The sequence below is a fragment of the Mixophyes fleayi genome, chromosome 1 (genome assembly GCF_038048845.1).
Source record: "Mixophyes fleayi isolate aMixFle1 chromosome 1, aMixFle1.hap1, whole genome shotgun sequence".
NCBI lineage: Eukaryota > Metazoa > Chordata > Amphibia > Anura > Limnodynastidae > Mixophyes > Mixophyes fleayi.
Window position 1 is genome coordinate 336,939,124 of NC_134402.1, and position 22,061 is coordinate 336,961,184.

General features: G+C 43.2%; 1 protein-coding gene across 2 annotated transcripts in view; it reads right to left on the bottom strand.

The window, feature by feature from the left end:
* RSPH14 (radial spoke head 14 homolog) overlaps positions 1-21,905 on the bottom strand; it is a 135,884-nt gene extending 113,979 nt beyond the window's left edge. Inside the window, exons 1-4 of one of the 2 annotated variants that reach the window (XM_075215418.1) lie at positions 21,785-21,905; positions 20,866-21,066; positions 12,327-12,429; positions 366-484 (exon numbers count right to left, since the gene is read on the bottom strand). In XM_075215418.1, the coding sequence (XP_075071519.1) occupies positions 366-484; positions 12,327-12,429; positions 20,866-21,064 (421 nt within the window). In that variant the 5' untranslated portion in view covers positions 21,065-21,066; positions 21,785-21,905. Of the gene's footprint in view, positions 1-365; positions 485-12,326; positions 12,430-20,865; positions 21,072-21,784 lie in introns of both variants that reach the window. The other variant, XM_075215410.1, reaches the window with a different exon arrangement.
* Between the last annotated feature and the right edge of the window lie 156 nt (positions 21,906-22,061).

The following is a 22,061-nucleotide window of genomic DNA, read 5'->3' on the forward strand; positions in this document are numbered from 1 at the left end:
TCAATCATTTCATTTTGAGATTAAATGTACACTTGTACAATTGATATGTAAATTAGTATCCTTAAAGATCCTGTGCGAAACGGACATGCTGTATTGGAAATGATGTCTGTACAGTAACTCCCGAGAACTGAAAGTGTATATACAGTGTACATATTATATAAGCAAAATACATTGGGGCACAGTTATGAAAACCGGTACAAAAGGAAAAAAGAGGTGTTTCCCATGGCATTCATTCTTATAGTGTGGTAGAAAAATAACAGTTAAAATCAAATTGGTTGCTAGAGGCAAGAGCACCTTTTTCCTTTGCACCAGTTTTCATAGCTGTCCCCAATGACGTCAGGACATGACAGTACATATGTACTCACCAGCTGGGAGCTCAGACAGCATCTGGAATGTCTGATGCGTGTTCCTGCGACAGATATCAACCCGGTCATCAAGGAGGTGGGACAGGGCAATAATAACTTCCTTTCTCAAGATACCCTCCCTAAAATAAAATAAAGAAGATAACACCATGCCCATTTCTTCCTGGTATATATCACTGGAGACTGATTCTGTCTTTATGTTAAAATATATTAACAATATATTTAAGTCAATGTAATAGACATCTTGCACAGAGACTAGCTATGGTATGATAAGAAATATCGAGCAAAGTCATATAAGTATTCAATATAATTTGCTAAATTCTAGATGTCACTAATGAACCAATTGATCTAAAAATTGTCATTTATACTCATGGTGCAATAATTTTACTTTCAACAGGAACTGTATTGTATTAACCCCACTTAGTCATTCATGTTATTAAGCCTTCGTGCAAGCCTTTGTTAGACCTATGGACCAGTGCTGGGTCTTGGGAATTGTTGTGTGTCCAAGTCTAACCTGGTATCATCAGAACCACTTATTTGCTGACATATATGGCTGGTGTTTCCTAACAGAAAAATGCATCATTCTGAAGAACCTGTGTTGATACCAGGCTTACAATGGCAGTTCCCAGTTTCCTTGTCACACAAGAATGCTTCAGCGCACTGTATGCATAGTTTTTGAAGATTGAGCTTTTCTCAATGAGTAATGGAAACATTCCTAATGAAATCTTGGTGTCACTACAGGAAATTCAGCATGGAACTTTTTTCTGGCTGGAAAAACTTGGCACTGTAAAATGCCCATCTGACACTACCCTAAGCCTACAATACATTAAAGTTAAATACAAGTGAATATGGGTTCTAAGTATAATAAAATTTATATTGGTTGATCCAAAATACTATCTTTAACCTGCAAGCCAGCAACAATTCTGACCCATCCTTTGTACCTCAAGTATTCTCCCAGCAACATACTGCTCTCATCTTATACTCTGTTGTCTAACGCACTCTGTTGTTAGCTCTCCTCACACACATGTGCAGAACTTCTCTACAGCTGCACCTTTTCTATGGAACACTAGCTATCACTATCACTACCTCTTTTGGTTCGATCTGTATTTGCATGTAATGCAGAGTTGGGCAACTGTATCAAAAAGTTAAGAACTAGAACTTATGTGTGTGTTGGTGTACAGAGGGTGATGCACCTACCTAATATTCAGGGGATGACATGCCCAGCACATACCAACAGTGCCCCACATGTACCAGCAGCAATATACATGTTTGTCCAATATGTGCTCAATACATTTACCCAGTAGAGCCCATGTATCAGTATCACCAATGCCCAATGTAATAACCCAGCAAACCCATCATTGACCTGCAATGCTCTACATGTTTCAGAAGCAGTGCCCAACATGTCACTGCAGCAGCCAACAGGTTTACCAGCCCCTGTGCACAGTATGAGCCTGTAATTCCAGACTCGTTAAACAACCTGTGTCCACCGTGTGTCTGCAGTGCTCAATACACTTACCCAGTTGTATGAAGAATGTGCTTGTAGTGCCAGTACGTTTACCATCTTCATAATAGCTTGGCTTGCCCAGCATATTTACCCATCTATGCCCAACATGAGCTTAGCACATTTATCAACCTGTGCCCATCATGGGCCTATGATGCCCAGCACAGTAATGCACTTGTGTCTGCAGTGGCCAATGTGTTTGTCCATCTGTGTCTGCAGTGCTCATCACATATCAGCAGGCCACTGGGCCTGCTCAGGGATTCCCTCCCGCCTCTGCTTTCTGATAGTCAGTAATAGCAACAACACATAGTCCCCTTTGCTACCCAGAGCACTAAGTACAGGTCCATGTAGCCGCGGAAGAATTGGAAGTTAAAGCTCAATGTATATTATGCACAGTGCCTGACAAGCATAGGTTCCAAATATGAATTAAAGCAAGCTCATGTCCCAGTATACAGGATGGATTATACAGTTGCCATGGTGGCTGGAATTTGTACAGCCCTGGTATAAAGTCTGCCCACCACTGACATTTTGCACAATGCTATGTAACATGACATAACATTACAAATATTACCTGATAAGAATATTAATAAAAGTCAAGTGGAAAACCCCAGAATACATTTTTTGATTATAAAATAAAATAAAAAAGTTCGGAAGACTTGATACTGAAAATTTACTTATTTAAAAACGTACCTTAATTTTTTTGCTCTTTAAATCAAGACAACTCTCAGGTCAAAAGGCTCATTTACTAACATTACACACACTTGGCTGCCAAGTTAGCAGTAAATGAAAACCAATCCGACACTTGATTTCATTGTCTAAGTTGAAATACCCAGATGAAAGCTAATTGCTAACTGGTTTCTGCGATTCAGTGCAAATTCTTCAATGTTTGTATATGATCCAGAAAAATGATTAACATGGGACTCCCACAGTTCTGCTGTTTGGGAGAAGGGACATGTCAGCTAAAAAATTAGAATTTTATACTTACATTAACTCCTTTTTGTCTTCGTCCATTAAGGGACACTGGAGACATTGGGGCATAGAGCTGCAGCTAAGAGCCAGGCACTTTATTTGTTGTTAGCTCCTCTCCTTTCATACCCTGCACCGGCCAGAACTTCAACTGGACAGTGTAGAAAAAACAAGGAGAGAACAACTATGTTCTCCCAAAACAACCAAACAGACAAGGAGAACTAGAGAGAAAAGGATGGGCGTCCAGTGTCCCCCAAAAGACTAAGAGAAAAGGATTCAATGTAAGTATAAAAATCCTCTTTTCTCCTGTGTCCAATTGTGGGACACTGGAGACATTGGAGACAGCTGAAAGCTACCCTTGCACGCTCAGTAAAAGTGGTGTGAACCACCTTAATTCCAAAACGGGCATCCCAAGATGGAAATACATTAAACCTATAGCATTTGTTAAATGTGTAAACTGAGGACCAGCTTCTCAGACCAGGCTCCTTGCCGTCGTTGAGGCACCAACATACCTGGTGGAGTGAGCCCTGAGATTAAATGAGATGAAATATGAACATCACCTTAGGCTAAAAAGAATTCCTCATGGAACAGAAGAAGAGGTGACTTGCAGGACAAAGCTTCCAGCTCTGAAACTCTTCTAGCAGTTGAAATAGCAAAAAATAAAATAGTTTTCCAAGTCTGAAATTTTAATTCTACTGAATCCAAGGTTTCAAATAGTAAATACTGCAAAGGTTGTATATGCAGTACACCCTGCAAAAGTGTTTTAATGCCCAGCAACCAACATCCAGCCCGTCCTGGAAGAACATAAGAAACCTAGGCAATCTAAAATAAGAGACAAGAAACCCATTCCCTCTTGCACCAGGAAATATATGTCCTACACAATCTCTAGTAATTCTTGGCCAAAACTAGTTTACTTACCCCAAGCATGGTTTGAACCATACTGTCAGGCAAACCTTTAGCTATAAGCAATGCTGTTAAAGCTAGCCCTTCTAATCCTTGGTGCTGAAATGGTCCTTGACTTAGACTCTGAGAGGGAGACGTCATGTTGGAGCTACCATCACGGTGATGATGTTGTTGTACCATGACTTGCTTGGCCAAACTGGAGTCAAAAGAATGACCCAAGCAACCTCTCTCTTCACCCTCATTTAAGATCTGCAGAAGCATCGCAAATGGAGGGGAACAGGTAAACCAGTTCGACCTGCCAGGGGACTGACATAGAGTCTACTAAGGCAGCCTTTGGGTCTCTTATGCAAGTGAACAAAATAGCTCCATTTTATGGTTCAACCGAGACACCATTCCACTGCATGAAAAGTCTGCTTGCACAGAAAGTCTGGCAGTTCTCTACCCCGGGATGAAAACTGCCTGTCATGGCAATAGGGTTTCTGGGATCCGTCTCGGGACGTAAGGGTCTAGCTGTGGCAGGAGTGTAGTGGAAACTGGGGGGGCTGGATAAATGTCTTGCTCATAGAGCTTGCTTGCAGGTGCAAAGAATGTGAATAACTACCAAGGTATTTATTTCAGCAGTAGAATGAAGCTGAATTCACACAAATGGTTAATGGTTGTATTTCAGATAACAACAACAGATGAAGTTCAATTCACACGAATGGTTAAAGGTTTGCAGTTCATGTAATAGCAACAGAAGAAGTTGAACTCACTGAGAGAAGTCCATAACACAACAGCAGGTTGAGGTTGAATTTACTCAGAGTTAATGGTGGAGATCTGTACACAGCGGGATAATAGAAGCAGTAATCTGGATGAAGCTGAGTACACATGAAGGGTAGAGCTCTGTATTCAGCAGGTAGTTTGGAGCAGCAAAACAACAGCAACTGTAGACCTGGAACTAGGAAGTGTTGCACAGGCAACAAGCTGAGTGTAGGAGGGGACTCTTATAGTCTGCAGAGGAAGCCAATTGGGGAATGGGATCAGGTGTTCATACTCAGCAGGAAGCTTAGCAAATGTCTCACCCAAGATGGCAGCCTACAGTGCTGCAGACAAAGTCATGCTTGTCCCAGGATAACATGTTGCATACGACCAGGAGGAAGATGTACGGTAATATGGTACCGCCGAGTGGTGTAAACAGGGCTAAGACCCCGATTTGTGACACTGCCATGATGTCCTGAACATTTCATACCATTACTGTAAGATCTTGCATGACGAGAGGACTTCTGGTGCCTCCATCTTGGTTGAGGTATGCCACAGCTGTGGCCTTGTCCAACTGTTTCTTCACTGCCATTCTCCACAACAAATTCTGTGCTGACTAGCATGCAGAGCACTTCTCACAATTCTAACATGTTTATTGGGATTCTTGACTCTCCCAGGGTCCAAAGACCCTGAAAGTTGGTGAGAAGAATAACTGCCCCCCACCCTGAAGGCTAGCGTCTGTACCAGAGTACATGCCCAAATGGAGGACAGGAAACCTTTGCTGAGCTTGGGGAAAAGACGTATTACTTGGTTGGATAGGCAAAGGTGAGATTTGTTCCACTTCGAGATGACTTCTAGCTGGAACAAACTGGAAATCATCTAGAAAGTCGACATCATCCTTCCCAGTACTCCCATGCAGAAATGTACCGCAGCCTGTTTGTGAGCCAACACAGACTTTATTATACTCTGCAAGGCCAGAATCTTGTCCTGTGTTAACAATACCCTTCGTTTCTGGGTGTCAAATAGAAGATCCAAAAAAAGACCATCCACTGTGACAGTGTCAATTTGGACTTCTAGTAATTGAGATTTTACCTTTGTAATTCTAAAATCTATGCAGTTTTCTGCTCATGGATTTCAAACACCGTTGGCGACTCTGCATTTATCAATAGATCGTCCAAGTAGGGAATGACCATCACTCCCTTTGAACAAAGCAGAACTGCCATGACTTTGGTGAAAATGCTTGGACCTATGGCTAGGCCAAATGGAAGAGTCCGAAATTGGTAATGATGACACATGACAGCAAACCCAAGAAGACAATAATGTCTCTCCCACATCAAAACGTCTAGATATGCTCCTTAATGTTCAAAGACATCATAAACTCGTCCTATTCCATGCTGTTTAATACAGATCTCATGAGGCTGTCAGCTAGTGAGAATTCTTACAAGTGAGATTCTTACAAGTGTATTAACTAATTTAGTTAGTACAGTTAGATATATACAAGAGATGAACAAGAGGAGAACAGGAGGGGAACCTTTTACCTGCAAACACTGCTACAAGAGGACAACATTCAACAATCAGCCCTGAACTCTGATATCCTTCTCCACCTGGATTGTTTACTGCCTGAACTCTCCCTGCTGAACTGTTTTAACACTTATTCAGGCCTGCTGCAGTATTATGACTTGGTGATTCCTCATATACTGCTTGGATTCCCACTCTTAATACACACTGTTGCTCCACTTAGCTTGAACTTTGAACTGGCTCCCTCTTGTCATGTGGACTTGTATAACCAGCTCAGTGCACCTTGTATTATGCCTTATGTTATACTATTGCCTTTCAATCATGCCTGATGTCACTGTCTCATCTAATTGCTTTTTCTAAACACACCCATCTGGTATCTCTGCTGTCCTTATTGCTTCCTATTCCCTGATACTTTACATCTCTTCTTCCTCTTTTCTCTCCTTCTACCTTTGCACTCTTTCATTTTACTCACCTCTTGTGCTCTCACCATTTCCTCACTCCACTTGTAAGCCGTTACCATTCTTGATGTCTGAATTCTTTCAACTGCCTATTCCACACCTTCTCTAGCTTTATCATGATTTACTCCTCTTTCACTTCTGTCCTCTCCCTCTATCCCCCTGCTTCCCATGTCCAACCTTTCCATATTCTTCCTCCTTTTCACTTTCCCCTCTCACTTCCCATCCCCCTCCCTATTTCACTCCTCTCTTCTCTTCTGTGCCTCTGGGCCCCTGATCTAACACGCTGCCCTCTCTTCCATCTTTTCCTCTCTCCTCCCTTTCCCCACTCACACCCTTTCCCTCTTGTCCCCTTCGCTGCTCTTCTCTCAGCGTCAGTCTGCTCCTACCTACCACCTCCCTCTCTTTCCCCCCAGGTAATCTACTCCCTCACGTCACTTCTACCTTCTGCCTCTCCCATTCATAAACCCCCTTATCTGCCCCATCTCCACTCCTCCCCTACCTCTTGCTCCCCTGCCCCTCATCTCCTGTCTGCTGACAAATCCCCTCTTATTTCTGCTTCTGGTCCAATTCCAACCCTCTTTTCCTGTCATTCCCCTTGCTCCATATCATACTCACCCTTGCAGACAAGCAAACGCAACAATCTCATTCACATCTCTCCTCTTCCCTCTCTTCCACTATCCTGTGGTCTCTGGAATGCCAGATCAGTCTGTAACAAATTGACCTCTATCAATGATCTCTTTATCTCTAGATCCTTCAACCTGCTTGCCATCACTGAAACCTGGCTATCCCCTGAGGACACTACCTCTCCAGCTCCAGCTTGTCCTTCTCCCACACACCCAGACCTGGGGAACGGCAAGGTGGTGGTGTCGGCATACTTCTCTCCTCCTGCTGTTCTTTTCGGGTTTTTCCCCCTGAACCCTCCCTCTCTTTTTCCTCCTTTGAGGTACACTCTATCCGCCTATTCCACCCAGACCACCTCTGTGTTGCGGTTATATACCGTCCTCCCGGTCCTGTCTCCCAATTTCTCGATCACTTTGCCACCTGGCTCCCTCACTTCCCGCCCTCATCTTGGGGGACTTTAATATCCCTATAGACAATCCCTCAGACCCTGCTGCTTCCAAACTTCTCTCCCTCTCCTCCTCCCTTGGACTCTCTCAATGGACCTCCTCTCCCTCCCACCGCAGTGGCCACTCCCTAGATCTGTTTTTTTCACATCTCGGAACTGTCTCTGACCTCATTAATTCACCTTTTCCTCTCTCTGACCACCATCTCCTCTCTTTTAGCATCTCTCCACCCCTCTCATCATCCCTGTCCCTCAAGGTTACTCTCACTAGGCGTAATCTTGACACAGTTGATCCTACCAGTTCTCCTCCTCCATGGGCTCACTCCTCTCCCCCATCACCACTCTTTCTTGCCCCGATAAGTCTGTCTCCTTTTACAATCGCACTCTTACCGCTGCACTTGACTCTGTCGCCCTGGCTGTCACCGTCAAGCTTCGTCAGTCCCCGCCGCAACCGTGGCACACTAAACTTACCCGCTATCTTCAAAAATGCTCCCGCAGTGCAGAAGGGCTCTGGAGAAAGTTGACTTCCTCTACTTCAAGTTCATACTTGCCTCTCACAGTTCGGCCCTATCGCTCTCTAAACAATCTTTCTTTAAAGCTCTCATTTCTTCCCAATCCTCCAACCCCCGTTGGCTTTTTGCCACCTTCAACTCCCTCCTCTCCCTTCCCCCCACGCTCTCTGCTGTCGACTTTGCTACCCACTTCACCTCCAAGATTGAGTCTGTACATCATGACATCTCCCAGCAGTCCCATCTTACCCCACCTCCATGCCCACTCTGTCCCCCTTCTCACCCTCCTCTGCTGCTAGCTCACCCTCCTTCTCTTCCTTCACTCCGGTATCTGCAGATGAAGTCCATACCCTTCTCTCTTCCTCTCCCTCCTCCACTTGCACACAGGACCCAATCCCCTCCCACCTCCTCCGCTCCCTCTCTCTTGAAGCCTGCACCCACCTTGCACACCTCTAAAACCTATCCCTCTCATTTGGAATCTTCCCCTCCTCTTTTAAACATGCTCTTGCCTCCCCCATACTCAAGAAACCATCCCTTGATCCTGCCTCTCTCTCTTATTACCGCCCTATTTCGCTTCTTCCTTTTGCCTCCAAACTCCTTGATCAGGTTGTCTACAACCGTCTCACCTCCTTTCTCTCCTCTCACTCACTCCTTGACCTGCTCCAGTCTGGTTTTCGCCCCCTCCACTCCACTGAAACTGCCCTCACTAAGGTCACTAATGACCTTCTCCTCGCTAACTCCAATAGACACTACTCCCGTCTTATCCTTCTTGACCTCTCTGCTGCCTTCGATACCATTGACCACGCACTCCTTTTGCAAACTCTCAAATCTATAGGCCTATGTATCACTGTCCTCTCCTGGTTTTCCTTTTACCTCACTAACTGCTCCTTCTCAGTCTCTACTCATGATTCTACATCCCCACCCTCTTCCCCTACCTGTTGGCATTCCTCAAGGCTCCGTTCTTGGCCCCCTGCTTTTCTCTATCTACACCTCCTCCCTTGGTGTCCTCATCCACTGCTTTGGCCTCCAGTACCACCTCTATGCTGATGATACCCAAATTTATCTTTCATCCCCTGACCTCTCCCCTTCCCTTCTGTCTCGTGTCTCCTCCTGTCTCTCGGCCATCTCATCTTGGATGTCGCAACGCTTCCTTAAACTCAATATTTCCAAGACCGAGCTTTTAGTCTTCCCCCCTTCCAGGACTCTCCCACCTCTCCCCCTCTCTATTTCCGGTAATAACACTACCCTCGTTTCTGTCCCCCAAGTCCGATGCTTGGGGGTCATCCTTGATTCCTCCCTCTCATTCAAGCCTCACATTCTGTCCCTCTCAAAATCCTGCTACTTCCACCTTCGGAATATATCTAAGATATGTCCCTTTCTCACCACGGAAGCTACGAAAACCTCATGAGCAGGGCCCTCTTTCCTTGTGTACTCCTTCTACTATTCCATCACCCTCTGTACCTCTTGGCCTGCTTCGCTAGCCCTGTTTTCCCTGTTTTTTAATCTTCGGCCTTCTTCTCGCTGATTTCTACCATCCCTTTCACTATCTGTCCCAGAAATAATCTGATTTGCTTTACCCTGTCACCAGGGGCGGGCTGGACTGGGGGGCAGGGGGGCAGCGGGCACCCGGGCAGCTCAGTCTAACGGCTTTTCGGGCCGGCCGCCTCCCCCTATCCCCCTGTGGATGCAATAATTTGTTAATAATTCCAGCGGCGTGTTATGTGATGCGGCCGTCTGTGCGCCCCCCGGGCTGAAACCTGCCAGCCCGCGCCTGCCTGTCACCTGTGTTTGTATATATTTTTGTATCATGTTGTGTCTTGGTTTTCTGTTTTCTGTATATGTAATGTACGACACTGTGGACCCTTTGTGGCGCCTTATAAGTGTAAGATAATAATAATAATAATAATAATAATAATCTCAGGAGCTCCATTTTGAATCTATCAACCCAAAGCTTGGTGTTTAAGGTTTTAAGGTTAAAATTTGGCCTTAACGAACCATTGGGCTTTTGAACCAAGAAGAGGTTTCAGTAAAATCCCAAATGCTTCTGGTGATCTGGAACCGGGACAACCACCACTGAAAAAATGAGAGATTGAATTACTTACCGCAGTGCGAGACATTTTGTCTTGTCTGCGGAAGTTCCAAAGTAATCAACCTCCTGGGTGGGGATTTCAGGAGATCTATAATGTATCATCAAACCACAATCTCTCTCATCCAAGATATATAGTGGAATTTAACCACTGGTCCCAGAAGAGAAGTAAACAGGCCACCACCACAAATATTCCTGGGTGGGCACAATTTCTGTTATGCTGATGGCTTGTCTGAAGATCTGGCTGTTGGGTGTTTAGCAGCCAAAGCCTGTCTCCCACTCTGCATACCTTCCCTAGAGACAAAAGCTTGCCCTCTGGGATTCAGACTCCACTTAGACTCCACATCAGCTTCCCAGGATTTAAGCTAAAGAGTCCGAGACTACTGAGGCTTAAATTCAAATTCCAATCAATCCGGCATCTAGAGCCGCATCTTCCAAGTACTTGTGGCTCATTGGAATCTGCTCCAACAAAGGCAGCCATTCAAACCTTTGAAAGCTGTCAAACCTTCTGTAAGCCGTTCAGACCAACTCTACATGGCTTTATTGACCCATGCAGAGGCTAAAATGGATCGTAAGAAGGCCCCTGCAGCTACGAAGTTGAAAATCAGCGACATTCTTAATCCTCACTGCATTAGGAATGAGAATAGTGGTTGTCTTGGACAACATCGCATCCACTCAGGTATCCATCCTGGTAGGCATTTCTCATTTAACTGCAAGCAGGGAGAAAACTTACCTTTGATCGGCACCCCCGTTGTGCAGCTCCAAATCTGATGCCAAGAGCAGGGATCACCGGCCAGTAACAACAGCAACAGTGACCAGATCTCCGGCGATGGGAGTGGGATTGCGATTACCGGAGGCACCTAGATGGTACCTCCACAATCCACTCCAGGCCTCACACAAACGTCTGTGCTGCGAGGTGCTGCCAGACCACAGTGGGCAGCGGTCTCAATCCAATAATTTAAAGTTAAATATAGGTACCTGCTTACCATGAGCAAATGCTATTCAGCTCTATTGAAAAATACTGGATGGATTGACTCCTGTGCTTTATGCTGCAGCAGATACTTGTTCCTGGCTGCTCTTTGGTGGGCAGGTCAGAAGGGGAGGGCTGTCCAAAATTGAACAATCCCTTTAACTCTAACCATTTTTAACAATGGCCATGGACATTACCATCCAGCCCCTGAGCACAGCAACTGAACCACTGGATCAGCAAACAACTTCGTCACTTACATGGATCCCAAATTGCATTGTTCTGGGTTGTTATCAGCTGATCTGATTTGCTGTCATACCCAACCAATTCCAAATGAACTTAAGTCATCTATATCAATCGCTATGTGGCCTGCACACAGTACAATGGTTGGTCAGTGTGGTCAACACATTAAGTCTCATTTATGCACATGCAAACCCATACCTACATTTGGGAAAGGGCATCCAGCTGTAGTCATGACATGCCCATTATTGACACACAACCATGCTTGATAAAACAAAGAAAAGGATTGATTTGCAGTTGAAGGGTGGACAGAACACATGTAGGTGGGGTGTCCCCTGTTTTATGGGAGAGTGTACTTCTCTCCCTAAATGTGCCCTAAACACTCCCTAAAGTTTTATCCCAGCAAAAAGACGATTTTTCCATCACTGAAGATCGGTTATTGTCCTATACTTACGTATATGTATTTTGCACTTTTCAGTTGTGCTTCTGTGGGAAAGCAGCCTTCTAACCAATGTAATAAAAAATTTCAAGCACATAAAAGTGACAAGTAATGAAGACAGTGGTGATGTCCCTCACCCTTATTATTAAATAAAATACATAAATGAAGATAAACAGAGCTGTATTTTAGTTAGAAGAAAAATAAAAAATGTAAATGAAGAGTTGGTCCTAAATTGGAAGTAGGTTGGACTTTGCTGGGGCATTTTCCACTATGCATATTTTCAGGTGCATCCACAAACAAGAGCACTAATAGATTTTACAAAGGGCAGTTCCATGACCGCCCATGAAGTGCACTAGGCGGACAAGGAGGTTCACTTGCTGAAATAAAGAAGGGCAGTTCAGAATTTTGTGTGGTTTGTAAATGAAACTTACTGTGTGTGGGCAGCTTAAAGCCCTTAAGTAAACTCTCCATGCAAGATTCCGATCCAGTGGCTATCGCCTACCCAACCTCACTGCTGTCTGACCTGCTGCTTTCCCACATCATATCAGCAGATCTTTACATCCACAGCTCACTTACCTTCCAACATTATGACTGGCCATGATGTAAAAAACTTCAGTAGTCTTTTGTCGGATAGTGCCGTCTTGGTCATAAAGCAGATTTTTCAGGCTTTCCATGAAACCTGTGAAATAAATACATGCTGTAAATTCTGCAGACATGGAGGTGTTAATAAAATGTAATAAATCATAAAGATGTCTTGTCAGAATAATAATCATTTTCCTCCAGGCCTCTAGTAAGATTGTTATTTTGCTGTTTTATTTACTTTTTAATTATTATTATTTTTTTTTTAATACTTGGTCTTTACCAACTTCCTATTTTTCAAAGAATAAATAACAAAGGATGGGCATAAACTGAGACATGAACATGTAGGGGACATGGACATATAGGGCCCGAGTCATTAAGGAAGGCAAGGCAAAAAAAGGAGTTAGTTTGCTCCTGGACAAACCATGTTACAATGCAAGTGGTGCAAATTAGTTTATTAAGGAAAAACTGTCTGTCTTTCATGTAGCACATAAATAGTTGATAGCTTTATTTTTACACTGCAAATTAAAGTTGATCTAGGACATGCCATATCCGAACTATAAATCTGTCTCCACATTTTAAATTTACCTCCCCCTCCAATGCAACATGGTTTGCCAAGGTGCAAAGTTACTCATTTTTTTGCTTTCCTTTAATTAATAGACGAGGCCTGTAAAGTGCACAGTTACTGATACAGACTATAATTCCTGTACAGTACTTAAGCAAGTGTCAACTTTAAATAAGGACAACTAAAAAACAAAATAGACCCCCAAATGGCGCCAATGAAATATAATCATAAACCAGTAAACATGTGCAGAAGGTCAAGCTGCTGCAAGTACACAGGTGGCTGCTCCCACCCGAAAACACAGAACATGTACAAAAACGGGAATTGCAGCGCTATAGACCTAACTGTCTCAATAGAAAAATATGGTCTGGGTCACGAATAATATAATAAAATTTGAGTCAATTAAAACATCAATATAGATAAAACCTATACCGCCAAATGACATGTTAAATATACATTTCATACCCCATAATAGATGTATCACAGTGCACTGTGATGTATGTTACTATAAAGAGCTCATGTATAGTTAATAAGTAGCGCTACTGTATCAAAAGTAAATACGACAGCTGTCTCAATGGTAACTATATTAACCATAAACATGTAGACATCCAAAGTAGTCATATAAAAAGGGGATAGATGTATTAGCACAGTGATCCGTGATAATTAATGAGCCGTGGTCAAATAGTCAATGAAATCCGGATATCTGCATAAACTGTTACAATTCTGCAATCCGCAGATAGAAGGTGAATTATCGGTATATCAACAGTGTATAAACTTGTTCATCAATATGTGTATATTAGAGCAAGCAGCGTATATGGTGATGCCTGTAGAACCTGTAAAAAAGATTGAAGTAAATATACCCATATTACCCTTTTCCAGGTTAGAAACCAAGAGTTCAACATCCAGGATTTTATTACATGTCATACAAAGAATGTAGTATATCTATTTGAATGTTCATGTGGACAGTTTTACGTTGGCCGAACATCTAGACCTCTTAAAGTTAGGCTGTCAGAACATATTAGGAATATAAAAAAAGGGATGGAGAGTCATTCCATCCTCGCCCATTTCAAAGATATACATCAATCTTCTGAACGGCATATTAAGAACTTTTGGGGCATCCAACAGATTAAACCAGATTGGAGGAGAAGTGATGTGTCCTTCAGATTAACTCAAGCAGAGATGAAGTGGATTTATAAGCTACACACTTTATCTCCAGAAGGTTTGAACTTGGAGTTCTAATTAAAGTGGTCTCTGACTTGATATGCAATACAGGTTAAATCTATATATATATATTAGGGTGTCTTTCATATACATTGTATTACCTTAGTTTGATCTTTATACCTGGAAATTTGAGTTGTGTATATTTAATTGCATAATGCTGTATGTTAATTATATGATGTACATGATATTGTTAAAAGCATTCTGAATTGAGGGTAAGGGAATTTATTGCTTATTTGGGAAGTATAGAACTGTTCATACTCCAATTTGTGTGGTTTAGCACATAGAATTGATAGCAATTTATTTTCCATTCAGAATACCTTTATCCAATCGGAATGTATTTTCCTTGTTGGTACTTGTTTTGAGATTGAGGCTTGGATTATTCATGTGCCCGTGGTGGTATTCTTGTTTTATGTTAACATCGCCCCACCGATATCCATTCAGGGCCTTTTCATTTGTTCGCATTGTGTTTTTGACACCAGGCCTCGTTCTGAAAATGAGGCTTAGATCCCGGAAGTGCTATATATGGAAATATTGCTACGCTGATTGATCGCATAGATATAAAAGAGTGGTAGTAGCACGTATGCAGTATGCCTTGAAAAAGACCTATGTTAATCGGGTCGAAACGCATTGGGGGGCGAGTGACAGGACAGAAAACCATGGTCTCATACACATATTACCAACTGTGCAACAGGAAATCTGCATGCTAAACGCTGTTATCATATGGGACTCTGGTAGGTGGCCTTGCCACTCCTACATGTGTGCTGTTATTTTTAGTTTTTGCTTTTGGATAGTTTTTGGGGATTTTTTATATACTTTTATATACTTTTTAATAAAAGATAAAGCACTATGTCCTTCCTGTTTGTTCCCTCCCTTTGTTTACTCCTTTTGAATATATTTGGAGTGCATCTGTTCCATTGAGGAGAGGGACTTCGAGGAAATCCATAAGAAGATTTGGGTGCTTTTATTTTTATACCCCTCTCTGTGAATTTGGATTTGTGTAAGTGCATTTCTAAGAGGTTTCTTAATGGTTGCCTAAACAGAATCCCTCGTTATTCCTCACATTTGAAATCACTTCGCTGGTTTTCCCTTGGGGTATCGGCAGAGCCGTAACGAGGGCTGTGCGAAAGGGGGGCCGCCTAGGGCGCAACACTAAAGGGGGGCGCAGTTTATAAATATTTTAGGTTCATTTGGTTAAAATTGAGAGCTAGTGGGGCGGCATTTTTGTTTTTCGCCCCAGGCGCTAAAATTTTAAGTTACGGCTCTGGGTATTGGTCTTGAATCTAGAGATTTCACAATTGGTGATCCTACGGTGGAAGTAGTATTCACACAGGGTGCACATATATAATATTGGGAATATTGCACTATTGTTGTCTCCTTTTATATTTGAGGATATCGGCTAGTGACACTCCAATATCACTCCTAGTCAGGGCCAGATTAACCTGAGCTCTAACTGGGCTACAGCCCAGGGGCCTTCGGGCATCCAGGGGGCCATTGAAAGTGCTCAGCAGCATTATTGATCGGTGCGGGGGCGCCCCCAGCCCGATCAAGTCTCACTCTCACAAGATCTCCTCAGTAAGGAGCTTACAGCGCGCCGTGGAAGGACTACAGTGACAGGAGAACAGAGAGGTAAGTGTCGGGGGGGGGGCTCACAGGGGGAGCTTACGGGATGGGGGGGGACTCACAGGGGGGGCCTCACAGGGGAGTGGAGGCCCCTTTAACCCAGGGGAGTCCATTCCCTTAATCTGGCCCTGCTCCTGGTTATCATTGTCACTCACCGGACCGTGAGTGCCTCTTCCCGGACATTTAGGAACCGTGGCCGTCCTCCATCCTGAGGGACTGCGCATGCGCAGCCCTTTCTAAACCTTCAGTGTATGTTCCTTTAACTTAATTGGCAGATCAGGCAACCTCCCTATATTAAGCACCTGTGGTCAACACCACGTTGCCTGATCTTGGAGTCTCATTCCCCATGAGTCTCTGAAGGTGTTCCTGTGTTTCCTCGTTTATTCAGCCCAGCTGATTCCTGTGGTTTCCAAACCACTTCTACCTCTGTGGTTTCCAAACCACTTCTACTACTGTGGTTCCCATACCACTTCTACCATCTACTGTATCATCGTGACTGTGAGCTGATTCCTATCCGCTGCCTCCGTGCACTACAGTCTTCTAATCACTTCAACTCTACCATGCATCATTGGGACTGCTAGCTGATGCCTATCCGCTGCCTCCGTGCACTACAGTCTTTCATTCACATCCACTCACCTGTTCATGATTGTGACTGCCAGCTGATTCCTATCCGCTGCCTCCGTGCACTACAGGCTTCAACCTGCAACTCGTCTGTGTTTCATCATCGTGACTGTTTGGCTGATTCCTATCCGCTGCCTCCGTGCACTACAGTCTTCAACCTGCAACTCGTCTGTGTTTCATCATCGTGACTGCTAGCTGATTCCTATCCGCTGCCTCCGTGCACTACAGTCTTCAACCTGCAACCCGTCTGTGTTTCATCGTGACTGTTTGGCTGATTCCTATCCGCTGCCCCTGTGCGCTTCAGTCTTCAGCTCTTGTCTACTCTCCCGTGTTTACTTGAGTCTGCTGCCACTATTGCTACCCGCTACTCTCCGTGATCAACTGTTCCAGTTCAACTCTGCTCTGGTGTCCCATCGTTACTGCACCTGCTGGTTGCTATTGGCTACCTCCGTGTTCCCGCAGAGACCCGCTGCTGTTACTTCTCAGCGCTACGCATCCATCTACTGCTGATCCGCTCTCCACGCCTTCCTGGGTTCCCTGCTGGTCTACCTACCTGTGCGCTGCACCTGCTAGACCACCGCTTCACCCATCCAGGGACTTTGCATCCTGCCGGCCTCCTGCCGTTCAGGTATCTCTGCACTTCTGTCTGACTGCCTTCTCCTGAACCACGGTATGCATACTTCCCATTGACTGTGCTGTGTATTGCATACCTTGCTGGACTGTGTTGGTTCTCCTCTGGAGTGTACTATCCGCTGAGTCTATTGCCATCATTGACTGTGTTATCTCATGCTGGATTACTTCAAGAGACTTTCTATATTGGCAGTGTTGTTCAGTCATTTATACATTTATATTGTGCATATTGTTGTGGATCAAAGTCAAGGTGCCCGTGTATATATTGTGTTGCAGTCTCTCCCCGTGCACCTCCTCACATATATATTCAGTGGTACAACTTGCTAGTGGCAGACCACTGACCCCTGTTTCCAGTTTCACCTGCTCCAGTATCCTCTCACATAGCAGTGGTACAACTTGCTAACGCAGACCACTGACTCCCCGGATACCTCCACTTGGATTCCATTCCTTCACTCAGACAGCGGTACAACTTGCTATCCGCAGACCGCTGACTCTCATCACCTCCTCGTTTCTGTTGGACATTCCTCCTCACTATAGCAGTGGTACAACTTGCTACCGCAGACCACTGACTACCTTCACGTGTCCTTTGTCCATACAGTTCCTCGTGTATTACTACCTCCATATTGCCAGTGCTGCTAGTCATAGACTTTCCTGAGCATCTCATCATCTGCTATTTCCTGTTCCGTGATCACCCTGCTACCAGAGTACCATATTACCACCTATACTGCTCTGGTAAGCCTATCACCTGGTGATCCCTGGGTAAAGACTCCTAGTGCCCGTGACAATCATCTAAGAATAACAAGTGGATTCTTGAAAAATTATTTGAAATGGTCTTGAAGACTCAAAGGAACAATACTTTGTGGGACGATTATATGTAAGACTATTCTTGATAATTGACTGCTTCATCGGAATTTTTATATATATCTAGATATTTATTTTTTAAAATCCTTTTATGTTATATTATTCCTGTATGTAAGCGATCAGCGCCATATTACCATATCGACTATTGTATTTATATGTTGTGGAGGGTGTTTGGTAAAGCCCCTATTTGATATTGCTTTTGGCTACAGACTTGTGTTGCACGGCTAGTGACTACTTTTTACTATTTGTATATCAATTGTGGGAACAAACCCATAGGAAACCATTCATTCTACTTTTGATGAGGCTTTTCAGGTGTTAACATAGTGTCTAAAAACTGCATTAATAGCAGATAGGCGTGAATGAGCCCTACATGTGTCCACTATAGGCCAGCGTATATTTACTATACACATACAGGCACTACATGTCCTATATATGTTATCCCAATACAGTTCTAGGCTCCACTATAATATGTTATGAATATCAAGATGTATTTGACTCATAGTCAGGCACAATTACAATAAATAAATTACATTACTGCAATAACAGATGTGCGTGGAGCGCAGTCTACTATACATACGTGTCATATAACTTAGCCACAATTGTTGTACCAGGATCAAGTATTTGGAAAAGCCAAATATTTAAATGTAAAGATAAGCAAATTGGGGTTTTAAGTGAGACACTGGACTCACAGGAGGAGACCATAGGTTTTGTATAGCTACATTAACAAAGAATCAGCAAGATGGATGTTGGTCATCTAGCTCACCCACCTACTGTGATTAGAAATAATTTCTTTGTCAAAGAGCCATCTAGTGGCCAATATTCCTGTGTCTCAGAGCCATCTTGTGGTTCAGAGAAAAACAGCACTTGAATCATCTGGAATTACTAATAATCTTTTTTGATAATGCCAAATGTTATCTCATTGAGGCCACAGACTATCCAAATGGAAACCATACAAATCAGCAGCTGTCAGGACTTGAGGCATTGTTTGAAATCTGTTTTCAATTTCTGAAGAAGATACTGCATTTATTTAGATGAGAAATACTTTTGTTTCTAAGAGGTGCATGTATATACTTTTCTTTCATTAAATAATTACATAACGCAATAACATCATGCCTGGCATGTAAAAGGAGAAAAACTTTATTGAAACAGGACCCATTCAGAATTCCCATTTTACATAATGCTATGCAGGTTGTAAGAATTACAAAGACAGTAGACATTGCAAAACCTGAAACTTAAGAGTGAAGTTGGCCTGTCTTGTGAGAGCTTACAATCCAAATGTTGACAAATGACACGAGATCTGGGCTGAGTGTGTGTGGGGGGGGGGGGGGGGGGGTTTAGAAACATACAGTCATAAGAGTCAGTTTGAGACATTAGGCATGTATATATATATATATATATATATATATATATGTGTGTGTGAGTATATATATGCGGCTCTTCGAGCTTTGAAATATAGCTCATGGCCAGAAGCATCAACAAAGTATAATTATCCAGGCTCTGGCAGGGGTAGATTGTAAAAAAGTTCTGCTGCTCAACTGACCCAGAGCAGCCACAGTGTCACAGACAATCAAATAAGAGAAGGAGGAGAGTGTATAGTGGGCTCTACCTCCTTCATCTGCAGAGGCTCCAGCGGCTAAGGGTGGGAGGTGGGAGAGTTGAGTAAGCAGCATTTGAGATGTGATGGCATGTGAAGAGGCTGATAGGCATGTAAGGAGATGTAATGGCATATGAGTAGCTGGCATATGGGGAAGTCTGATGGCATGTAAGGGGCATATGGGGAGGTCTGATAGCATGTAAGGGACATGTGGGAAGGTCTGATGCCATTTAAGGGGCATGTGGGAAGGTCTGATGGTACTTAAGGGGCATGTGGGAAGATCTGATGGCATTTAAGGGGCATGGGGGGAAGTGTAACGGCATGTGGGGAGATGTAATGGGCATGTAAGGGGGGCACATTAAGAGGTCTGAAGGATTGTGAATGCAGTCAGTGGCGCACGCAGGGGGGGTTTCTGGTTCCCCAGAAACCCCTCCCCTCCGGGAACCAACGGTACTCCACAGCAGCCGCGGGGCTGTCAAAGAAGCGTCCGCGGCAGTGCTGTATTGTAGTATAATACAGCACTGCCGCGGATGCTGCTTGACAGCGCCGCGGCTGCTGTAGAATTCAGACTCGCTGAAATGGAGCTGCTGCGCATGCGCAGCAGCTCTCTCTCTCACTCTATTTTTTTTTCCCTGGGAGGGCGGAAACCCCCCCTTCTAAATCCTGCGTTCGCCTCTGGCAGTAACAGTGTGAGTTACTGTGAAGAGACTATAAGTAGTTCTTTGAACCCTCCTCCGCTGGACCCAGCAGCAAAGAAAGATCTGTGCAGTGCAGATTTGTGCTGAATTAATGATTATTCTGAACATTTTGGCAATGTGTTGGATATTTTCTTTTTTCTTAGCAAGATATTGTAAATTGTGTTATATTTTCAATGTATGTGTGTATGGTATGTATGCGAGTGTGTATACTGGGTATATGTATATGCACACACATATAAAAAGGTAAAGTTGGCTCTTTGCAGTACCTAAGATATTTTTTGTCTCTGACTGGTTGGCCAGTCAGAGACTAAGAGCCTGCTCTACAATCTCTGTGTATATGGATATATGAGCCTGCTCTACAATCTCTGTGTATATGGATATATGAGCCTCAGCCTGCTCTACAATCTCTTTGTATATGGATATGAGCCTGCTCTACAATCTCTGTGTATATGGATATATGAGCCTGCTCTACAATCTCTGTGTATATGGATATATGAGCCTGCTCTACAATCTCTGTGTATATGGATATATGAGCCTCAGCCTGCTCTACAATCTCTGTGTATATGGATATATGAGCCTGCTCTACAATCTCTGTGTATATGGATATATGAGCCTGCTCTACAATCTCTGTGTATATGGATATATGAAACAATATGTGCTTTTTTTCTGTTTTGTGCAACAAGTTAAAGAAAATAAAGGAAATTCATATTATTTGATAGCATGACTTACCCAAATTAACTGCCTGGTAGACATTCTCTGGATCGTGCACAAGGTCACAAAGTGCCATTAGGGCTCTCTGACGAGTGAGTAACTCAGGGTCTCTCAGCTCCTCATTAAGTTTTGGCAATGCCCTCTCTCCAAAGGCAATTGGGGCTTTTGTGGGGTCGATGTTAGGGGGTATATAAGTAGATATTCTGGCTTCAGCCATTCCTGTACTACAGAAAAAAAACATGACTTGTACAACGTCCCTTGATCTATGAGAAAAACATGACTGTTACTGTATTAAGAGTGGTAGTAAGAAAGAGTTAACTAAGGCTATGTACCTGCTGGCATTAAAATTATGTGTTTCTAAAGCAAGTTAAAGCACATGCAACTGTAAACAAACATGAAAATAAAAATAAATACACCAAGTGAAGGGTACCCTATATATTTTGATATTTATGTTCATTTAATGTGCATTTCACACATTATTTTGAACATTTCTAATTCAATTTCAGTGTAAGTTTAAACCTCACATTAATATCAACGGGAGTGCATTGTAAATACAATAAGATATGTTTAAGAAAGCTTTACATATGTGTTTAGTTTAAACAAAACAACTTACTGTTTTGCATGTGTAGATGTATTTTTACTTGTATTTTAACATGTATTCAAAAGCACATTGTAAACACGTGTGTACATAGCCTTATGATGTGTAATATATGTGTTGCAGTTAAGTGTTACTGCACTTCAGGTAGGTATGTAACAGTATTACTTGTAGTACATAATATTTTATAACATTGTGTGTTAAGGGTTCACTTATAAAAGCTGCGAGTCGATGTGTAGGTTAGAAATAACCGTTTTGGTGTAGGGGGTGACATATTTAGACAGCTAGGTGAATGTGATGGTAGTCAATGCATTATATATTTGCCATCATGGCTTGTGATACCTGTATGGAAGTTACAATGTCGGGTAGATGAGCTCAGCAGTCACCGCACTACTTCAGATCACTGACCCTACTTGTTGTCCTCAGCCAAATACAAAGTGTGAGCGTACAGCGGTTGCCAGGCAACCATTATCTCCTTTGCGTAGTGAGCGTCGTCTGGAATACCATGCTACGCAATATAAGTATGTTTAACTGCAAATGTACGCAATATACGTAACAAGCAAATACGTCACAAGTATGAATCAAATGACAAGCCAACCTGAATCGAAGGCAATATACG